The sequence below is a fragment of the Camelus ferus genome, chromosome 28 (assembly GCF_009834535.1).
Source record: "Camelus ferus isolate YT-003-E chromosome 28, BCGSAC_Cfer_1.0, whole genome shotgun sequence".
In the NCBI taxonomy this organism is placed as follows: domain Eukaryota; kingdom Metazoa; phylum Chordata; class Mammalia; order Artiodactyla; family Camelidae; genus Camelus; species Camelus ferus.
The window spans coordinates 1729512-1749016 of NC_045723.1; the positions used below are offsets into that span (position 1 = coordinate 1729512).

Genomic DNA, 19505 nt, shown 5'->3' on the forward strand with positions numbered 1-19505 from the left:
TTAGTCCATGAGGTACTCTCCCCAGAGGCTTCCTTTCCGTATCTGTTTAAGTAATTTGCCAGGATCCTGTCTGCTAAGAAAATAAGAAATCTAGTCCACAGCCTTTGCCTAGAGCAAATTGGCCAGATCCTGTTTCTCCAACTCTTAGACACCAAGAATAAAAAATTACACAGGAAGGGTCTTTAGGGCTCCTTGGACCCCCTTGTTACGTAGATGAACAAATTAGATGGAAGGCCCTTGAGAGATGTGGCTTATCCGGTGGATAAGGAAGGAAAACCTTGACCCAGCCTTCAGGGACCACCAAGTCCACCTGGGGCTGGGTACCATTGCTGAAGGAGAGGAGAGGCAAGGAGGCTGTCAGTTTTACCTGAGAGGGGGATGAGCTGTTACCATTGCTTTGTCTGTACTCTGAGATTAAAACACTCAGCGAGTCCAGGAATGTAGACTGGAAATGATCCCACCACAGAACTAAAACTGCAGACTTTGTCTTGCGTGTTCTTACCCCAGACTGGAAGGCCCATGGTCCCAGAGGTCATAAAAGAGAATTCTTCAGCAGGACTGGAATGTCTTTTCCCATCTCTTGTTTGGTTCCACTTTCTCTTTTCTCTACATCCGGCTCTGTCCAAGCAAAGCTCTTCTCAGGGTGTCCTCTAGGTCAGAATTTCTTAGGCTTTTTTGGGGGGAATTTAAAGAGTTTTTAAATTTTAACTGTGATAAAATATGCATAACAAAATTTACCATCATAACCATTCTGAAGTGTATAGTTCAGGGGCATTAAGTGCATTCACACAGTTGTGCTGCCGTCATCACTGTCCGCTCCCAGAACTCTCCATTGTCCCAAACTGAAACTCTGTTGCCATTAACATGCCAAATTAGCAAATCACCAGAGCCAGTAACTCCCCATTTCCCCCTCCCTCCAGCCCCTGGCAACCACTACTCTGCTTTCTGGTCCATGATTTTGATTCCTTTAGGTACCTCATATAAGTGGAATCATACATACAGTATTTGTCCTTTTGTGACTTGCTTATTTCATTTAGCATAGTGTCTTAAAGGTTCATCCATGTTTAGCATATATCCAAATTTCCTTCCTCTTTAAAAAGGAATTTTCTTTCTTTTTAAGGCTGAATAATATTCCGTTGTATGTATAGACTTTTTTTTATCCATTCATCCATCCATCAATGGGCATTTGGGTTGCTCCTACCTTTTGGCTACTGTGAATATGAGTGTACAAATATGCCTTCACAAATAGTGTGACTGTGAGTGTACAAATATCCCTTATCCCAAGGAAAAGGAAGGAACGTCTAGGGGCCCCTGCCGTGTTTCTAGCCCTGGCTTTACACTTTGTGAAAATAATCTCTTAGGTCTTCCCAGTAGCTTTGAAAGGAAGTTCTTTCCCATTCTACAAATGAGGAAACCAGGGCTGAAAGAATTTTAGAAGCTTGTCCAAAGATTTGCGTCCAAGGAGTCTGTTCCCTCTCAGGTCTGCCGCAGGCCCTCTCTCTGGCCCAGACTGCCTGCACAGGCTGGCTTACAGGGTGCCCTGCTGGACTCCCCTCGGATAACCTGCAGGCATCCTATTAGGGCCAAGGAAAGCTTTACCTCAAAGGGCTGGCATCTCAGAAAACTTTAGGACCCATTCACAGTCAAGAAGTAGGCATTCTGGGTGTGTGCCAGGCAAGAAGGGTAAGTTTTCCCTAACCCGTAGCTGAAGCCCACAGGTGACTGCTTCCTTCACTTAATGATCCAGGTGGACAGTCCCTGGAAATGAGTTTGGCATCTTTGCAATGAGCACTTTCAGTACAAAGAGACATTAACTAATAAACTGGAGCTCCTCTGCCTTCACCGTGGCTATAGCAGACGGCGGTGTTTTTCTGAGGAGTCACTCTGGCCAAGGGAGACTGTGCTAAAGCAATAAATATTACCATCTGTATTGACTGCCGTGCGTGATCGATAAATATTGCCTGACATTAACAGACTGATTATGCTTCCTCCAGATGTTTTCTCTCATAAAGCTTCTTCATGCTCCCGTGTTGAAGCCTTGCCCAGCACTTAGAACATAGTACCTATTCAGTAAAAGATTATTAGTATGAGGAACTGAATGGATGCGGAGAACAGGGAGGTTGCTTAGCATCCATCCGCTTCGCTTTGGTGTCTCTTCTTTTGGAAATACCATTAGCTTGATTGGTTCTTGCTTTTCCTGTGGATTTTAATTAGATGTAAATCTGCAAAATGCAGAGCATGTGTATTTGCAAGCCGAGCCCTCCCCCTTCCCTCCTGCCACCAGATCACAGATGCTCTTTACGCCCCCAGGCCTCTGACACTGTCCGGGCTCGGGCAGCTCCCCGTTCGTCCTGTGCCTCTTCGGCGCCAGGCGCTCTGCTGGGCGCGCGGGCTTATTTCACTCTCCCGACGATCCAGTGAGACGTGTTGTTACAGTGCTACAGCGCACATCACAGAAGGGGAAATCGAGGTCTCAGAGACGTCCCACAGAGGGCAGTGCTGGAGCTGAGATCCCAACCGGCTCCTCCAGCTCCAGAGCCACTTGGAGGCCCGGCTTTAGGTCCAGTGCACAGGGCACGTGAAACAGAGATATGAAGGAAGACATCCTGCTTCTGAGCAAAGGGCTGGCATTTCCTGAAAAGCGCTTGATATCTGCCCTCCCTCCGTATTGTCCAGAGAGTTGCCTCCCACAGAGCCAGTGAGCAGACTTGCAGGAGGAGGCAGGAGGGAGCCCGCTTACAGGCGATGAGTAAGGTGGTGTTTCTGCACAGTGATGGAGGTCTTGGAAATAGCAGAGGCTAGAGTCTGGAATTCATCTGACAGCCCAAGGAGCTGGCAGAAGTCAAAGGACAGCTTCCCAGCCCTGGCCCACCTGCTCACCTCAAAGGGCCCTCTGTGTTGGCAGCGTGTATTTTGGTAAAGCAGCGTTCACATGATCCCACCAAGGCATGTGAAATATTTAAGCCTCTGCTCTCAAGGTTCTACCACAGAGAATTCCACCCCCACTTCTGGCTTCTTAAATGACTGACACATCTGAAGGGACAGGGACTGGAGGAATAACAGGCAGGTGACCGAGCTTTCACACACGCATGCCCTCACCTTTCTGCGCTAAGAAGGCCATTCCTGCTTTAAAAGTGAGGCTTCTGTGGGATTTAATGCATTTCTTTCGAATAGTACAAGTGTCAGCATGTCATGATTAGGAGGTAACACATACTGAATACTAACTGTACGCCAGACTGTGTACTCGGTGCTTTCTAAAAATAGGCAAACTGAATAATGTGAAATTACTCGGGGACAAGCAGTGTAAACGGAAATATAGGCTCACCCTGTAGATGAATCAATTCTTTGAGTCCTCAAAGCAACTCGAGAAAGTAGACAGCATTAGAATCTCCCTTTTTAATATATTTTATTTGTTCTTTCTTTTTTTGTGGGGTGGGGGATTAGGTTTATTTATTTATTTTTGATTTTTTTTTAATGGAGGCACTGGGGGTTGAACCCAGGACCTCGTGCATGCTAATAAGCACATGCTCCAGCACTGAGCTATACCCTCCCCTCCAGAATCTCCCTTTTTATAGTTGAAGAAACCAAGGTTTACCAGATTGCTCACACAGGTAGCGTGGCCCAGCCCAGCTCGTCCCCAGCAGGTGTCTGACTTGAAAGCACCCTTCCTTCAACACTGCCTCCGACGGCAGACCCACGAGCTGCACCATCGTGCGGAACCGCTGGGCTCAACTGCTGCTTTAAAACACAAATAAATGAAGTTCAGAGTGGCCAGATGGCAGGAAACCCAGGGACTGGGGACTCTTTCATTGGAAAGTCTGTTTAACACTAACGCTAGAGGACTGAGTTAGATTAATTGGCTTGCAGGGATGGGGGAGAGAATATTACTCATTTGCTTTCGGAGTTTTGGCAAGTGAAGAGAATAGTAAGCAGGAGGAGACGAGAAAAACAACCAGTCGTTGGGTAGACCTGTTAACCACAGAGGCTCACCATCAGGTGCCTCCGAGTACAGAGAGGGGACTTTTCTGTGGATAAATACACAAAATACTGTGATTTGTCATTTTGAACAAAATAGGTATTTTTTTTTTTCTCCTGAGCCAATTGTAAAAATGGAGACATTTGCTAACTTGGTGAGTTTTGTTTTCCAACTGACAGTTTGGGCTGGATTGTATGACTCTCAGCCCCTAAGTTTACTGAGCATTTACTCTGTGCTAGGCACTGTTCTAAGCATCTTACTCGTGTCATTCTCACAGCTCTCTGGGATGGTTATCCCCATTTACAGATCAGGGAAATGATGCAGTGAGAGGGTAAGTAACTTGCCCAGAGTCACACAGCTAGTGTGTGACAGAGCTGGGATTTGAACTCATTTTAACTCCTGAGCCCATGCTTTTAACCATGCTTCTGTACAGCCTCCATTTCAAATTATTTCTGAATACTGACTATTCATGTGTCTCTGAACAAGAGAATGGCATTTCTGAATTATGTGACACCCCTGGGTGTACTTATATGTCGGAAAATACGCTTGAATTAATATTTAGGATAATTAAGATGTTCATCTTCTCTTTAAATGTCGGTAGCTTATTATTTTTATCTTCCCATTAAAAATGTCCAAGAGGTGATCATTTTATTACATTTTGAAGTACATTTGAGTTCTATTGTTTTTTCTAATAACACTGTTACCAGTCATGCTCCGTAGCGTCAAGAGCGAGAACGGCAGAAAGTTCAGTGTCTTGGAAAATACTAAATTTGATGTTCGGATTTTGCACAAAAATGATCCATTAACCCTTGAGTATTTGTATGGTTTTGTTGCTTGGGCTAAGAGTCCATGTTGCCTGAGGGACTGATTTTGCAAGTTCTGGACTCAGGTGATGCTGGATTAAACTAAGAACCCAGGGTGGACTTTGTCAATGCCAGGATGTGGTATCTTCTGTGGAGCTTTGAGTAAAACTTGATCGATCAAAAATAAACTGAAGGAATGCCGCAGAGGATGTTATACCTGGATGAAGAACATCCAGAAGGACAAGAACGGACATTTCTCTTCTTCCAGGAGTTGTAAATGGATGCCTTTGTTGTTCCATGTCCCTTCCGTTTAACCTCCACACTAGGGTTGCCAGATAAAATACAAGACACCCAGTTAAATTTGAATTTCAGGTTAATTAACAAGGAATAGCTTTTTGAGTGTAAGTACGTCTCATGCAATAATTGGGACATACATACACTAAAAAAAAAATTGTTTTTACCTGAAATTCAAATTTAACTGGGGATCCTGTATTTTTATTTGCTAACTCTAGCAATCCTGCCAAAGATCACATGGACAGTAGGTCCAAGTGGACTTTAATTTAAACCCATAATTTATCAAAGAATAGAAGGTAAACAAGGTGAAGACCAGGAGAGAAAAGACAAGAAGAAGTAAAGTAATAGAAGGTGATGGAGAGGAAGCAAGAATGAATTCTGGCAGTCTGCCAAACAAAATAACTAACATTTTGCAAGAAAGAAATCCTCCTAAAACAGGTCATAGGACGGAAAAAGTCTGTTTCACAGACTCTTTAGCCTGAGCATTGGCCAAAAACGAAAAGAAGAAAAAAAAAAGCAGGCATCCTTATTAACATCTGAATACCAAAGCTCATCCAGGAATGGAAAGATTTGGAATTTGAAGGTTCCTTGCTTTCAGCTTTGTTAGAATACCCCAATTCGTCATTAATTGCAAGGAGGATTTTGGTTTTTTCAGTGAGATGCTTCGGTAATTGGATATCAAAGAAAGCTAACTAACTTCCGTTTATGTTACTAAGATGCATTTGAAACTTCGTGGGTAATGTTTTGTTTGCTTGCCTTGCGCTGACATGCAAAAAACTATCAGATGCTTGATGTGGAGGAAAATTTACCTCTTTAAAAATCGCACGGTTCTGCGGTAAAGCGTGAAGATGGCTTTTTTTTTTTAAGTTAAAGAATATTAACTGACAGCTCAGGACAGGTTTTTCCCTTTCATCTCTAACCAGACAAATTACTATAAGCAAGAAACCTCTTGCCTTAATCCTGGACACGTCACGGATGTGACACTTCTGCAGGAGATGCCTTTTGAACTGTGGATGAGGGAAAATAACCTTTGGAATTTTTAGGATGTTATTACAAGCAAGTTTACTAGGTTTTGACTCACTGAGCCACGGCTGGAGCCAGCCTTCATCGGGGTAAGGATATTTTCATGCTCCTATTATATCTTTCGTATTTCAAGTGTAGGATTATTACGTTTGGCGGGGGGCGGGGGGAATATGGCCTTTGAGGCATGTACTGTCTGTTGAGTATGCAAATGTGACTGTCCTATAAAAAGGGAGAGAAACTGACAGCTTCCGTCTGTGCCGTAAACTTAAAGACTCCGACAGATGAGACGTTGGGGCTGCTGGAGAGGGAATTGGATCACACCACCATTTTGGATAAAAGAAAATGTTGTGTTTCATTGGGAGGCATTAAAAGAGCTGGGCCTGCAGCCTCCCTCAAAGCCAAACACCTCGGTGCCAGGCTCTCATTTCTGTACTTGTTGTATTGTTCCTGCTACTTTAAAAAAAAAAAATCAACATAATCGTGCAAGGAATTTTCAGACCAGATTAATTATGAATCTGCCTGATGAGATTTTCTTTGGAATTAGTGAAATGTGAACCATCATAGCTTTTTCTATCACCTTTTTTTTTCATTCTGCATTTTACTGTTTCTTTTATAAGGTTCAGTGTGTGGTTAGTTCAGAGGGAAAGCAATGTTATTCCGTATGCTTTCCCTTAAAGAGACTTCAAAAAATTCCAAAGTCAGTTTCTCTCCCAGGAGCAGGGATGACCTCCCCGCCGGCCTAGCTGCCTGCGGAAATGCAAGAGAAGCCGCAGGGGATCACGTCAGTCCACCTGTGACGGCCAGGCCGGGAGCAGGTGCCGTTTTGATGGGGAACATGTCCGAAGGAAATTACCGGGTGATGCCCATAACAGGGAACCCGTCTCTGCGGTGATGTCAGTGTCCTGCCCAGCTAGCTTGTTTTGTCAACGCGGTCTCCTCGCTGTGGCTCTGAGCCAGGGTGCACATCAGATCACCTGGGGAGCTCTTAAAAATATTCGCATCTGTGCTCTGCCGAGTCTTGGTCAATCAGCGCCTACCCCTGTGATTCTGATCCCTGTCCTTGGTTGAAATCATACTCAGGAGGTCTCAAACCCAGCTAACCACCAGAATACTGAGGAGGCTCTAAAATGCAGGTTCCTGGGCCCCCTCCACCAGAGATTTTTTTTTTTCAGTATGGCTGGATCTGGGCCTAGGAATCTGTATTCTTTAAAAAGTGTCCCAATTTTTGATAATTGGTCATATTGGGAAACCTCCTTTGCCCTAACTGATTCACAGAAACTTCAGCAAGAACAGCATTTGGGGTTAAAAAGAAAAATAATCCTGTGTACGGGGCCTTCGGAGCAGCATCTACTCTTACGTTGTTTTTACCTTAAACTTTTTCCTAGCTTCATGCCTCCCTGCTTCCCTCCCGTCCTAGAGGAAGAAGTGCCTAATCCTTTTCCCCTGGGGTACCCCTGACCTCATCTCCTCCCTCTGTCCTTCTTCAGGCTCTGCTTGTTCTTTCCTTGGGTCCCCTTCCTCCCTGGGCCAACGGCGTGCTCATATTTTTCCACACAAAACAAAACAGCCACACCCTTCAACCACTGTAGCTACTGCACGGTCTCTCTCCCAGTCCTTGACCCTCTCATGGGCCCCCCTTTCCCACCCCTGTCCATGGCATCAGGTTTCTGGCATCTGCACTTGTGGGCTACCACAGTCTTATTTGTCACTGGGCCAAGCCCGTGGTCCTCTCTTAGTCCTTAACTTCCTTAAAGGCTTTGCAGCCTGCGGCCTGTTACTTGCCCTCTCTGAATCACCCAGTCTTTGTCTGCCATCCAACTGCACTCCTTTGGTTTGTTGTTGTTTTTTCTTCACCAGGGTTCCGTCTCTGGTTTGTTCTTTTTCTCTATATGCTGTTCATGGTGGCTTCATCTATTCCCATAGCTTTAACTCTCATCTCTGTCCAGATGCCTCCCAGGTCGAGATCCCTAACTCTGATGTCTTTCTGGAGCTCCTCACCAGTCTGTCCAGCCATCCACTGAGACCTCAGACCCTGTGTGTGCAGAATCTCACATTCCTCTCCAGCGCCCCCCAGCTCTTTCTCCCGTATCACCTACTTGTGTTAGTGATGCCACCCAGACCCAAGACTGTGGACTCCTGCCCCTCCCTTCACTCCGAAACTCAATCACTTGCTGTATCCTGTTTCCACAGCTTCTCAGCGTAATTCTATTCCTTTATGTCTCCCTGGCCACACCTTTGTTCAGGCCTTCCGTGCTTCATTCCTGCCCTCTGTAGAAGCCTGATCTCCCTGCCACCTGTTTCTTCATCCCAACTCTACGATGCTACCAGATTAATTTATCTGAAGTACAGTTCTGATCATTCCAAAACGATCATAATACGGTCCATGATCCAGAAATGTGTGCTTTGATCCACTGACTGGATGCTCCAGGGGCTAGAAAAGTCATAAAGGACAAGAAACATGATTAGTTACATTGGTTTTAATTTCCAGAATTCAGAGACAGTATAGGAACCAAATCCTGAGAGCAGAGTGGCTCTCCATGGTGGGATAAGCTCACTTCAAACATAATGACATACATAGGTTGAAAGTAAAAATATCAGAAAATCCATTATGCAAAAATAATTTTAAAAATCAAGGGTGGCTATATTAATATTAAAAAGTAGCAAGTAAAATTACTAGGGACAAAGAGGGAAATTACATAAAGATAAAAGGGTCAACCCATTAAGAGGATATACTAATCTGAAATGTGTATGTGGGAATAACACTTTAAAACACATGAGGCAAAAACTGATAGACCTGAAAAGATAAATGGTCAAATCCACAATTACGGTTAAGGACTTCAAAACCCTGTTCCCAGCAGTTAATAGACTACTAACCAGGAAGTCAGCAAGGGTACAGAGGAATTGAGCAACACCATGAAGCAGCAAGAACTAACTGATTTTAATAGAATACTTCACCCAACAGCAGTAGGCTACACATTCTTTCCAATTTCCCATGGAACGTCTATCAAGATAAGCCTTATTCTGGGTCATAAAACAAACCTTAACAAATTTAAAAGAATTGAAATCACATGCAGTATGTTCTCTGACCATAACAGAATCAAACTAAAAATCAATAACAGAAAGACAACAGGAAAATTTCCAAACTCATGGAATCAAGCAGCACACTTCTAAATAGCCCAGAAGTCAAAAAAGGAAGTTTACAATATACATAGAAATGAATGAAAATGACAACACAGCATGTCAGAATTTGTGGAATATAGCCTACACAGCACCAAGGTGGAAACTGACAGCACTAAATGCTTACATTAGAACTGAGAAAAGATCTCAGGTCAGTTATGTAAGTCCTACTTCAAGAAACTAGAAAAAGCAGAGACAAATAAAGCGAAAGCAAGCCAAAGAAAGGAAATAATAAAGAGCAGAAATCAATGAAACCGAAAACAGAAAAACAGTAGAGAAAATTAATAACCAGAAAGCCGAGTCTTTGGAGAAATTAATAAAATCCTAGCAAGTTTGAAGATAACAAGAGAAAAACACCAATATCAAGGATGAATCAGGGAATATCACTATAGAACCTGCAAATGTCAAAAGGGAAGGTCATCCTGTGAGTAACTCTACACATAAATTTGATGACTTATGAAATAGACCAGTTCCTATACCTTGAAAATGACAGATTATCAAAGCTTAGCCAAGTTGAAATACTTAACCTGAATAACCCTGTAACTATCAAAGAAATTTACTTTGTAACTTAAAAGTTTCCCTCAAACAAACAAACAAAAAAACTCTAGGCACCAATGTTTTCACTGCCAAATTTTACCATATATTTAAAGAAGAATTAACATTAATGTTATAAAATCTCTTCCAGAAAATAAAGGAGGGAAATACTTCCCAAATCATATGAGGCCAGTATTACCCTGATGCCAAAACCAGACAAAGACAAAACGAAAACTTATAGACCAATATCTCCCACATACTTAGGCATTTTTTTAAAATTTCAGCAAGTTGAATCCAACAATGTATGAAAAGAATATTACACCGTGACCAACTGGGATTTATTCCAGGTATGCAAGGCTGGTTCAATATTTGAAAATCAACCAATGTAATCTACTTTAGCAATAGGCTGACTAAAGAAGAAAAGGCACATGATTGTATCAATTGATGCAAAAGAAGCACTTGACAAAATTTAACACCTATGCATTATAAAAACTCTTATCACAGCAGGAATAAAGGGAACCTTTAACATCTACAAAACACTTAAAGCTAACAGTGAACGTCGTATTTAATGGTGAAAGAGTGGATGTTTTCCCTCCAATACTGAAAGCAAGATAAGGATGTTCACTGTCACCGCTCTGATTCCATGTAGTACTGGAAGTTCAACCATTGCAATATGGCAAGAAAAGGAAATAGAAGACATACATATTGAAAAAAAAGAAATAAAACAATCTCTATTTGGAGACAACATGCTTGCGTATGTAGAAAAATCCAAAATAACCTACCGAATAGAACTAATAAGCAAGTTCTGTAGTATTTCGGGAAATAAGATCAACACACAAAAATCTGTTGGCTCTCTGTATACTAATAACAAGTAGGAAGCCAAATAAAAAATACAATACTATTTACAGTTGCTTCAAAGAAAATGAAATGCTTAGGTGTAAATCTAATAAAGTGTGTACAGGGGCTCTATGCTGAAAATTATAAACAGCTGATGCCCAAATGCCTAAAACTTTTACACGTAGTGTCTACTAATGCCTGTCTTTTGGCACCATGGGGCAGTCCCTCCTCGGCTGAAGGGTGCTAACTCTGATCCATGGTGAGCCTTGCAAACTGCTGGGTAAATATGTGAAAGATCAAGTGCTTACATGGAGAAAAATTATTGGCAGCGTGGATACTGATATAAATTTTCCACTGTCTCAATATCAAAAGCCCAATAATGCCAGATTCCCAAAGTGAGTCAGAATGCTTGGATTGTTTTGCAAGAATGTAGCTAGCCAGGATCAACACCCTTGGAGTTGAGCTTGAGGTAGAATTTCCAAATCCTGCAAACATTATGATGACAGCCACCCAGCACCCCAAAGCTGGGCAGTCCAAGGCATGAGTCACAGGCAGACTCTTGGACAGCAAGCACTGAAGAGATGCCCAGCTTGGCCCCAGCACTCTGTCATTAGTAGTGTCAGAAGACACGTAGCCGTGGGGCAGGGAAATGAGCTTAAAAAAAATAATAAGCTGCTAACATAGTGGTCCAAAGGCCAGATGGAGAGATGCCTGGCTAGAGGTGGTGGTTGCTTAGATTAGATGAATTTTAAAGCTGGGAAGAAGTTTAGAGATGGTCTGTTTCTTGGAACTTGGGTTGCATCCAGGAACAACATAGCTCTTTGCCGTTGCCGAATCCTACGAAGATACACACTTGGAATTCTATTTTGAATAGGCTGGGGATATACAGAGAAGTTTTAGAGAAGAAAACACAGACATAGACATCATAGAACATTATAGATGAGACCTTGTGATATGGGCAGTAAATTTAATGGCAGCACGCAAACTCCGTCAGGTTATTGTTTCCTTCTGTGTTCATGTTCATAAAACAATGTTTTCAAAGTACTTTCAGTTCTATTGTAACCCATTGCCTTCAGCTACAATCCATAAAGAAGGCAGAGCTGAAGTTTTTATTCCCATTGTAAAGAAGCCACAAGAAAGTTTATGGCTAAGGAGTTAACATCAGAACCAGAAGGAGAACTCAGATCTTCAGATCTGCCAGTTCTCAGCTCTGAACACCTGGCAGAGCTGTCAGACCCTGAAAATAGTTCTCAGGACCTGGGACCTTACGAGGACCTGGTTTCCTCTTGTTTTCATCCCAGGGGCCTTTCTTCTAGAGCAGAAGGCCTTCCTTGTTTAAAACAAATTAGCCTTTACAGTAGACGTATGTCCAGAAACATAGCTCACCGTCTTACTCACTGGCCTTCTTTACTTTATTTTCTCTCTCGACCTGAAACTTCCATGTTTTCTTTCTCTGAAATAACTCTGGGTTCTTACCAGTTGGTCTTTGAGTTGGGAAGTCTTTTTCAAGGAAGAATATCCACAATCTCAAACACAGAGGGACATACGCACGCGTGCCCATCACTCCCCACACCCAGGGCAGGGATGGCATCTCATGCCACCTGCAGGGCTGGCCACCTGAGCAGGTGGCAGGACCCACAGGGCACTGAGAATTCTCAAATCTGCAGGAAACTGATCTGAACTCTTGGGAAATGCCCTCCTCGCCAGCTCTCTCCTCCTTCTAGTCTCTGCTTATGAAGTGGGTTTTTCCCCTTGGGGTGGGCAGAAAAGTCGAGTTCAGAGACCTAATGGTACAGCAGGGGTCTCACCCCTTCAGAAGAAATCGATGGCGTAAGAGGAACCAAAGGGAGCAGAGAGGCTGGCCGGCTCCTTCATGGCTGTGGAAGATCCCCCCAGAACATAGAAACCACACACTGTGTTACAAGACGTACAGACGCTTCCTTTGTCCAAGTCCTGGGCTTCCAGAGAGCACATGTCTAGTGCAGAAGGCGCAATAATAAGTATGACTTGATTCTCTCTCTCGTAGAAAACGAAGTAGGGGTAGATAGAACTGTGCCAGTTGCTGGCGCGCACCCTGGATTCTTCAACCTTTTCTGGGAAAGGCAACTGAAAATTTAAATAAGTGGTGGCACAGGAGAAACTGGCTTAAACTTGCATCCTGTGCGGCTGAGATGCAGTGACTTTCACTTCCTGCGTGTAAACCCCCCAGGAGCCTTGATGCTGCAAAATGATGCAATGCCGGAGGGAGGGAGATGGGAAGTGGAGCTCTGTTAATGACTTAATTGACTTTTCCAGCAAGTCATTTGAGAATTCTATCTGCACCCCTCACCGAAAAAAAATCCGTTTTGTTTGAATGGGTTTAGAAGGCTAGCTTGTTGTTGGTTGTGGGGGAGGCACCAGGCGGTGAGAAGTGGGGACCACCATGGAGGTGGGTGCTTGGTATGTATCAGGATGACTGATCCGTCTGCAGTGCCCTGTTGGAGTGGTCTGGAGTCTCTCCACACACGCCAGTCATCTTTTCACAGATTCTGGAGAGTTCTTTACCCAGAGAAAACCACCCTGTGATGGATCTTTATTTTTTACAGAAATGTTATTTCAGTTTCTCCATCAGCTCCCTTATTTTACGGCATTAAAGAGCTGAGTAAAATGTCATGCCGCATTGTTAGCTTGAGAAATCTTCTGTTTGTTAACAGAACGAAACACGTTCATGTCTAATGAGAAAAACTAGGGGTGGGGAGAGTCCTACCTGCTCCGTCCAGTGTGGCTACGGGCAGAGTTTTTACAGGCAGGCATGTTTTCCAGATTTTTCCCTTGCAGTTTCAGGGTCCACTTCTAGCCTGCCTCAAAAGATCTGACTTAAGAACAGGTTTGTTACGCTCATAGACATAGGTGCCTGGCCTAAATCCCCTGGTTGTGGGAAGCCTATGCATTGCACCAGTCCAGTTGTCCACGGTTGGAAACTGAGTGTACGAGGGTCCCTCGCTGGGAGACACCCCCCCCCCAGTGGAGAGCGGAGTGTGGGCCTGACCCCCTGAGGCTCCGCTGGAGAACCTAGAGCCGCATGGCCCTGCCCAGGGTCCACCAGGCACAGGTGGCTGTCGATCCATGAGATGTAGAGTCTGGACTGAGACGGCTGTTAGTGTAAAATACACACCAGAGCTCGAATGCTTTGTAAAAAAAAAAAAAAGTGTAAGTTCTCACTAGTAACTTTATATTAATTACATGACAATATTTAGGGTATATTGGGTCAAATAAATTTTATTATTAAAATTAGCTATCCCATTACTTTTACTTTTTTAACATAGGGACAAGAATTTTTTTAAGTACATAAGTGGCTCCCATGATATTTCAATTAGGCAATATTGTTGTAGAGAACCTGCCGGTGTGTGGGGCAGTCAAGGAGGTGGGACTTCGGGAAAGCAACGCAGACAATTTCAAGCTGGCAACTAGGCGTTCCTATTCTTAAAAGCCCTCAGCTGCCCCACCCAGGGACTTCTCCCCCACTTCCTCAGGGAGCATTCACCCCGCACCAGCCCACTGGCCCATCTCCTTGCCCTCTGCCCATCTCTGAGATTCCTCCGCAGTCCAGATACCCTGCCTTCTGTGGGGCTGAGCGGTTCCCTCTCTGACCTGTCCACTTACTCCTCTCCACGTGCTCAGCAAAACACAAGGGTCTTTGGTCAACAAGATCCCATCCTCCTTCGAAGGCTCTCCTTTAAAATGGCAACCCACAGTCTCACTCCCCCAGTTCATACATTTTTAAAGCTCTGAACACCCGAAGTTTGTAAAACCTCATTTGGCAGAACGGACAGAAAGCCACATGTATCTGTGATCCCACTTCCTGGGATTATCTGTTCATGAGACTGCCCAGACCCTGCCTGGGGTGTTGTGGAGCATGTGGTGTAGACGTCAGTTTGCCTTCCTAAAACACAGAAGGAGTTCTGAACTCCCAATGCATCCAGACCCGAGTGTTTCAGGTAAGAATCGTGGATTTGAAGCAGTTTTTCCCTCCCTAAACATCTGGCTCTGCTCTCCCAGTCTCCACCTCGGGTGCCTTCAGCTCATCTTTCTGAAAGCTGGGTCTGGGCAGGTCACTGTCCTGCTTCCAGTCCTTGCAGGGGTGCCCACAGCCTCCAGGACCAGGTTCCAGCACCTTAACAGGTGTCCGGGTTCCTCATCAGCGGGTGTTTGTCTCCTGCTACCGGCTTGGCCCGCAGACAGGGACTAGGGGGACGCAAAAGACACTGACACTCAGCCTCTGACCTCAGTGCTGGGGAGATGAGACAGCAGGAACCACGGGGAACGACAGAAGGATTAAGTGTCCAGGTGAATGAAACAGGCAGGAAGAGAGAAGGGAGAAGGCGGAGCAGCCGGCTGAGGGCTCCGGTCCCGGCGGGCGGGCTGGGCAGGTGCAGGGTAGGGGCAAGGGCGCAGGAGGAGAGAGGATGGGTGGCGTGGTTTCCTGCTCCCTCACCTGGGTGTCTGTCTTCTCCAGACACTTAATGAGGCCTGGCCTGTTGCCTGCCTTTCCAGGGGGCCTAGGGGACGCCTGAAGGGTACCACCTTCTGGGATTAAATGAGTTCCCTGTGTTTTGTCATGTGAACTGACTCCTTGGAGCCTCATAACCAGACGTTGAAGTTCATTACTGCCATCCTTGTGTCAGTTAAGAAAGCTGATTGGAGCAAGCTGAGGCCAAGTTCCATCTGCCAACTCCTGCTTCCTGCTCCCCCTCACCCCTAGATTACACGTCATGTTGGTAGAGGAATTAGACTTGGCTGTTTGGTAGCCCGGCAATTCGCTTCCCATTTCTTGAGGCCCCACTGTGTACAAGGCTCTGAACCTACCCTGAGGTAATCCCCCACATTTATTCTGTGCTTTAAAATTTGCAGAATACTTTTGTCTTCATTGTCTTATTCAATTCCCCAATAGTCCTTTAGAGTTGAGGGGATGTGCTTTATTCATTCTCAATTTACCTTCAGAAGTGGAGGCCTGAAACGGCTGATTTACTCAGGGCCATAGAGCTAGTAAGTGACAAAGTTGGAAGTCAAAAGTTAACTCTCTACCATAGGATACAGCAATTTGTTTTCTATGTCTATAAGACTGTCTCTGTTTTGTAAAAAGTTCATTTGTACTATTTTTCGGATTCCACATGTAAGTGATACATATTTGTCTTTCTCTGACTTACTTCCCTTATGACAATCTCTAGGTCCATCCATGTTGCTGCAAATGGCATTGTTTCATTCTTTTTTATGGTTGAGTAGTATTCCAGTGTGTGTGTGTGTGTGTGTACCACATCTTCTTTATCCAGTCCTCTGTTGATGGACCTTTAGGTTTTGTCCGTGTCTTGGCTATTGTAAACAGTGCCGCTATGAACACTGGGGTGCATGTATCTTTTTAAATTAGAGGTTCCATTTTTTTCCAGATATATGCCCAGGAGTGGGATTGCTGGATCATATGATAACTCTATTTTTAGCTTTTTAAGGCGCCTTCATACTGTTTTCCATAGTGAATTCATTACACTGTAGAAACAGAATCCTCTAACACTGAGAACATTAGTTCAGAGGCTAATTTTCTAAAAGTCCTTGTAATGAGCAAAGACAGGAATTTTAAAACCATCTTTGAGAAGAAAGCATTCTCTATTAAAGTACTCTTTCTAAAGCCTGGGTTGTTTTTTGATAGAAGTGATGGAGGACATCCAGCCCTCTTTCCCTGTAATTCTTTCAGGAGGAAGCAATTTTAAAGTCTAATAGTTTGGAGAAAGCAACTTTATAACCGTGGCCTCCACTGCCCTGACTGGAAAAGACAGAGCGTGTTCGTATTTTCACAGCCACACCAGCTGCGTGTGGCGCTTACATCTTTCTGGGTGGAAAGCGTCGTGGGCCCAGCCTTCCATTTCTCCTGGACAAAGAGTTCCCTCTGGGCTGCCCAGATCCACCAGCTAGAACCACAGTTCCAAGGGGGGAGAATAACCAGCACGCTTTTTAAAATAGGCAACTAAAAAAAAAAATGGCAAAAGGCAAAACCAGAAAAAAACAAAACTGGGATGGTTCAAATAACTTTAGTGAGATGTATCTTTACATCCAAGAGAAGTGGGGAATGCAATAAATCAGACCAAAGACTGGGACCTCCCTTGCCAAATGGTTGGCGTTTTATAAGCCGTGTTTGCCAGGCGACCCCTGTGCTGCTTCCCGAGGCCGTGGCTCCTGAACACATCCCCCTGATTGTGCGCCTTGGTGGGCCACCTGCAGCTGGGGGCTGGTTTCTGCCTGACAGCTCTTTTGTAAGATAGTGTGGCATGCCCCGAGTAACCAGCATCCTTCATCAGGACTGAGAGCGAGGTGGGTCATGGACACATCTCACTGGCTCAGAATGGGCCCCGACTGCACAGGAGTCGTCATTGGGGGCGGGGAGTGCGTTCGCTTCAGTTCTGACCAGAGCCTTCCCTTTCTCCCTGTCAGCTCCTGCACACGCTAGGTTAGCAGGGTCTTCACCCTCACAGGCTGATTCCGTGCACCCAGTGAGGCAGGAAGTGTAGAGAAGACTGGCGCCTAAAAGACACAAAGGAGGGCTGAGTGGGAGGAGGGGAGCGTGAAACCTCCTGGAGATTTGAGCACCCCTCACCTTGTGCAGAAGGTCCTCGCCTGTGACACCTGAGACTGTTCAGCCCCTGAAATGAGTATGTCATCGTGTAGAAGTTGTACGTTGGCTTCAATGAAACATATTGTTAAAATTAATTTTACCTATTTCTTTTCACTTTTCTTTAATGTGACTATTAGGAAATCTTAACGACCTGTGAAGCTTGCAGGATTGTTCGGTGAGACGGTGTGAATGACGGCTGTTATTCCTTTAGCCCAAGCAGCTGGGCGCGATCTTGAAAAGAGACACACTAATATTGAGCACCATCCGTACCAATTACTTGCAGATGCCTAACATATGACCCCAGAATGTAGTGGCGTTTAGTGTCTCCCAGCGTCTATGGGTCAAGAACGTGGCTCGGTTGGGTCCTCTGGCTCAGGGTCTCTCTAGAGGCTGTAATCAGGGTGTCGGCCAGGGCTGCAGTTACTCCAACGCCTGACTCAGGAAAGAGCCCTTTCCAGGCTCACAGCGCGTGGCTGTTTGGCAAGGCTTGGTTCCTTCTGGGTGGTTGGGCAGAGAGCCTCATTCCGTCCTTGGCCATCAGCCAGAGGCCACCCTCAGTTCCTTGCCTTGGGGATTTCTCCATCCAGCTTCCCCCATCATCCTCGCAAACCAGTGAGAGGAGCAAGAGTCTGCATGCCAGCAGGTGGAAGTCACCCAGTCTCCTAGGTGACATCTCATCACTTTGCCCTACTCTGTCCACTCAGTCCGGCCACACTCAAGGTGGGGCTTACACAGCACCAGGAGGCTGGGACATGGGCAGTGTCTTAGAAGCTGCCTGCTGCAGCCAGGTAGCAAGGGTCCCTTTAACCTGACATCCATCCCCCGCATGGTTGCTCTTTAATGTCATGTACTTACGCTCAGGGGTCCAGGGTGCTGCATTCGTATTTGCTTGTCACTGCACACAGAAACTCTGGAATAATACATGAGAAACTACAGATAGTGGTGACTTTGGGGGACGAGAGGGGAAGTGAGCAGGTGGGGACGGGATGGGAGGGGTGCATTTCCCTGGGTACCTTTTTCTTTTGGAGAGTTTAGAACCTTGTGTGTATAGAGTACCATGGGGGGCGGGGAGGAATAATCTGCTTCCACCCCGCAGGGGCTCCATGCCTGGCTGTCGCCGTTCCCTGGCTCCATCTGACTCCTCTGGGGCCTGAAGCCAGTGCAGGCCCTCCCTCCTCCAGGGCTCCATTCTAGGGCTTGTCCCGCCATATAAAACCCACTGCGTCCCTTGTCTCGGCCCCCGGCTCACCTGACGCTTGTATTCCAGTGAGTCAGGCTCCGTCGGTTGAATGAATGAGCTCTTTCCCTTTAGCAGATATGGGGCGGGGAAGGTGGTGGGGGGGGCCCTGGTTCTCCCTGCGATCGTACCCTGTGGGTGGGGGCAAACTGGGAGAGACCCAGGTAGGAGTACACACCAGGGCACGTCTGACTGTCGGGGCCCCAGGACCCCCCAGATCACAAACCCCAATTTCCCCTCCGAGGTGGCTCCAGGAACCTCCTTGCAGGCTGTCTGCTCTCCGTGGCTGACTCGAGACGTAATGGACCTTTGTAGGCAGGAGGCTACGGTCTACCCTGGTGTTTCTCCAGGTGTGGCCTCTGGGCCAGCAGCCTCTGCATCACGTGGGGACTTATTAGAAATGCACGCTTCAGGCCTCTTCCCGCACTTAGAGAATGAAAAGCCCGGGAGGCGGGCGCAGCCGCCTGCGGTTTTAACAAGCCCTCTCGTGATGCGCGTGCCGGTGCCCCTCTAGTCTGAGAAGCACTGGTCCAGCGTTGACTCCTGGCTCCTGTGAGGGAGCTTCCTGCTTCCCCAGGGGCTGGGGGGCAGAGCAGGTGTCCCTCTGAGGACAGCTCCTCTGCCAGCATCCTCCCACAGCGCCTGGGACTCCCTGCTGCCCAGAGGACTGACCTGTTGAGGAGCTTCTACGTACGCTTAGCCACCAGCTCACTGTCTCAGTTCCTTGGAAGAATATTTTGTGACTTTATGCTTTTCTAAAGGTGTCTTTGTGCTGGAGCTCAGGGACAGATTGTTCTTGGAGAAAGGATGAAGCACCTTGCAGACAGAGTGTCTCTTCTCTTAGAAGCCCATGTACAAGTTCATGAGGTCAAGGGAGGTGAATGCCATGCCAGACGGACGTAAAGGGCGGTTGGGTGCAGCTGTGCAGCTCTGGCTGGTGCCTGCTTTGTTTGCTTCTGGTTCAGATAATAAAGGAGGATACAG

At 45.8% G+C, this 19505-nt stretch overlaps 1 protein-coding gene across 6 annotated transcripts in view; it reads left to right on the plus strand.

The window, feature by feature from the left end:
• Positions 1-19505, plus strand: part of AFF3 (AF4/FMR2 family member 3) — a 434554-nt gene that overhangs the window by 312964 nt on the left and 102085 nt on the right. For all 6 annotated transcript variants that reach the window (XM_032469729.1, XM_032469731.1, XM_032469732.1 and 3 more), the window contains one exon: positions 4254-4307. In XM_032469729.1, the coding sequence (XP_032325620.1) occupies positions 4254-4307 (54 nt within the window). The remainder of the gene's footprint in view (positions 1-4253; positions 4308-19505) is intronic.